General features: G+C 57.0%; 1 protein-coding gene across 1 annotated transcript in view; it reads right to left on the bottom strand.

Moving 5' to 3' along the window:
* Positions 1 to 1,510: 1,510 nt before the first annotated feature.
* LOC104391747 (activin receptor type-1C-like) overlaps positions 1,511 to 1,912 on the bottom strand; it is a 54,444-nt gene continuing 54,042 nt past the window's right edge. Inside the window, exon 8 of the mRNA XM_010001078.1 lies at positions 1,511 to 1,892. Within this exon, the coding sequence (XP_009999380.1) occupies positions 1,511 to 1,892 (382 nt within the window). The remainder of the gene's footprint in view (positions 1,893 to 1,912) is intronic.

Consider the following 1,912-nt stretch of genomic DNA (forward strand, 5'->3'; position numbering starts at 1 on the left):
TCTCTATAAAACAAGAGACCAAGGCACCCTGCCCAGCCCCAGCTCTGCCACTGTCCTGACTGCAAAATGTGGCTGAGTTTAAAGTCCCTTTCTGAGTGGTGGAGGTCTTGGTTCTCTTGGAGACACTAAGACAACCTTCACCAGCACTTCTGTGCCCACAGTTGCTTTTGGACACCCTTTAACTGCCTTTAACTCCAGCTTGCCCAAACAAAAGTAATCAGGTGTTCACCTCAGCAGCACAGACAGAACATCGTTCCCATATCTAAAACCACACCAAGCTGCTCTCCTGACCACCCCCAGCTCTCCCAGAGACTTGCTGTACTAGCACCTAGTTAATCCTTTTAAGACAAATGACAGACACCCGTACAGATTCTGCTGGTTTAGCAACATTCATTGATTAGAGAAGCATTGGGAACAGGTTGTTTTTATTTGGGGTTCATCTCTGAGGGAAGCTACTGGGCTAAGCCTGAGGTTTCTGACAAGACAGGAAGCCCTGCAGCAGCAGAACCTGAGCAGTAAACAAATGCAGGCACTGAGTCACACAAGTATTGACGTTATGGTTTAAATTCTTCCAATTGCCTTTGAAAAACACAATCAGGTGGCTCGGGCTGAAGGAACAGCCTGATTTTGTGCTGCCTGAGAGGGGAGTAAAATTCTTCTTTTTCTGCACATTTAGCCCCCTATGCATTAAATCACTCATATAAGCTACCAAATCAGTCCCACTGCCAACGACCCTCCTGCCCAGGGGCTGCATCTCCTGCCACCCCCGGGCTGCAGAGGGGCTGGGTCTCTGGCACAGCCCCCCAAAGGGGTCCCCTGGGTGCCACCTGCCACCAGGTCCTGCAGTGACCCTAGGGGCACCAGCTTCCCCTGCAGTGGCCCAGCAGAGGGGCTGGGGCTGAGGGCTGGAGCAGCATCTCCAGGCCATGTCTTTGCCCTGGCAGCCCCATGGGGGACTGGCCAGCACGTGTCCCAGTGGCCAGGCAGGTGTGGGGCTGTGGGAAGATCCACCTCAACCACCCACTGCAGAGTGTGGGCAAACCCTGCCCTTCACTTCAGAACCTCCTGCCCAGGGAGCCTCCCTGCTGAAAGCTCTGGGCTCCAACCTCTCTCTAGCAGGGCTGTCACTGCTTTCAGTGGAAGCACTGCCTCTGTTACAGTCCTTTGGAAGATCGAGACTTGGGTAACAGGAAATAAATAGCTAAAAAGTCCATTTGCATTGAATTAAAACCTGTTATTATCACTAGAGGATGCTGAGGGAGTTCTGCAAATGTCCTTTGCATTCCAGAGTCACTGTTCAGGTCAGCGGGCTGGCCCACACTCCGCTCTCATTGACAATTCAAATACTTTTCAAGCCCAGAGTATTTCAAACAGCACCAGTCCCGCTGCAAGGTGGTGTGAGGAGGGGGAGAAGGCAGTGCCACAGGCTTCACTCACCCTGAGCGGGTCCCACCAGCAGTGCCCACACCCGAGGTCACACCCGAGGTCACACCCGAGGTCACACCCGAGGTCACACCCGGCTTCCCTCCTCTTCCACCGCCCGCTGAAGGCCCGGGATGAATTTCGACAGATGCTTTCGCACGCTGGCTCTCCGGCTTTTCCGCGGGAGGGTCCCAAAGCCACAGGCGGAGCCGCTGCCCTCCCAGAGCGGGGACGCGGAGCCGCTGGCGGAGAGGCGGGTGCTCGGGGAGCCGCTGCTGAAGCTGCGGTTCCTGCGCAGGGAGCAGCGCCCGGCAGCGCCGTCCCCATCCCCGGGGAACACGCAGTCGTCCCCCAGGCTGGACTGGCGGCTCAGGCTCCCCGCAGACCAGTCCTCGAAGGCTCCTCCCTGGCAGAAGCTGTCCTCGCTGCCCAGCGTCACGGAGCTGAGCCGGCTGCGGGAGCTGCTCCGGCTGGAGATTGGGTGCCGCAG

Source organism: Chaetura pelagica, unplaced genomic scaffold, assembly GCF_000747805.2.
Source record: "Chaetura pelagica isolate M959 unplaced genomic scaffold, ChaPel_1.0 scaffold26, whole genome shotgun sequence".
Lineage (NCBI taxonomy): Eukaryota > Metazoa > Chordata > Aves > Apodiformes > Apodidae > Chaetura > Chaetura pelagica.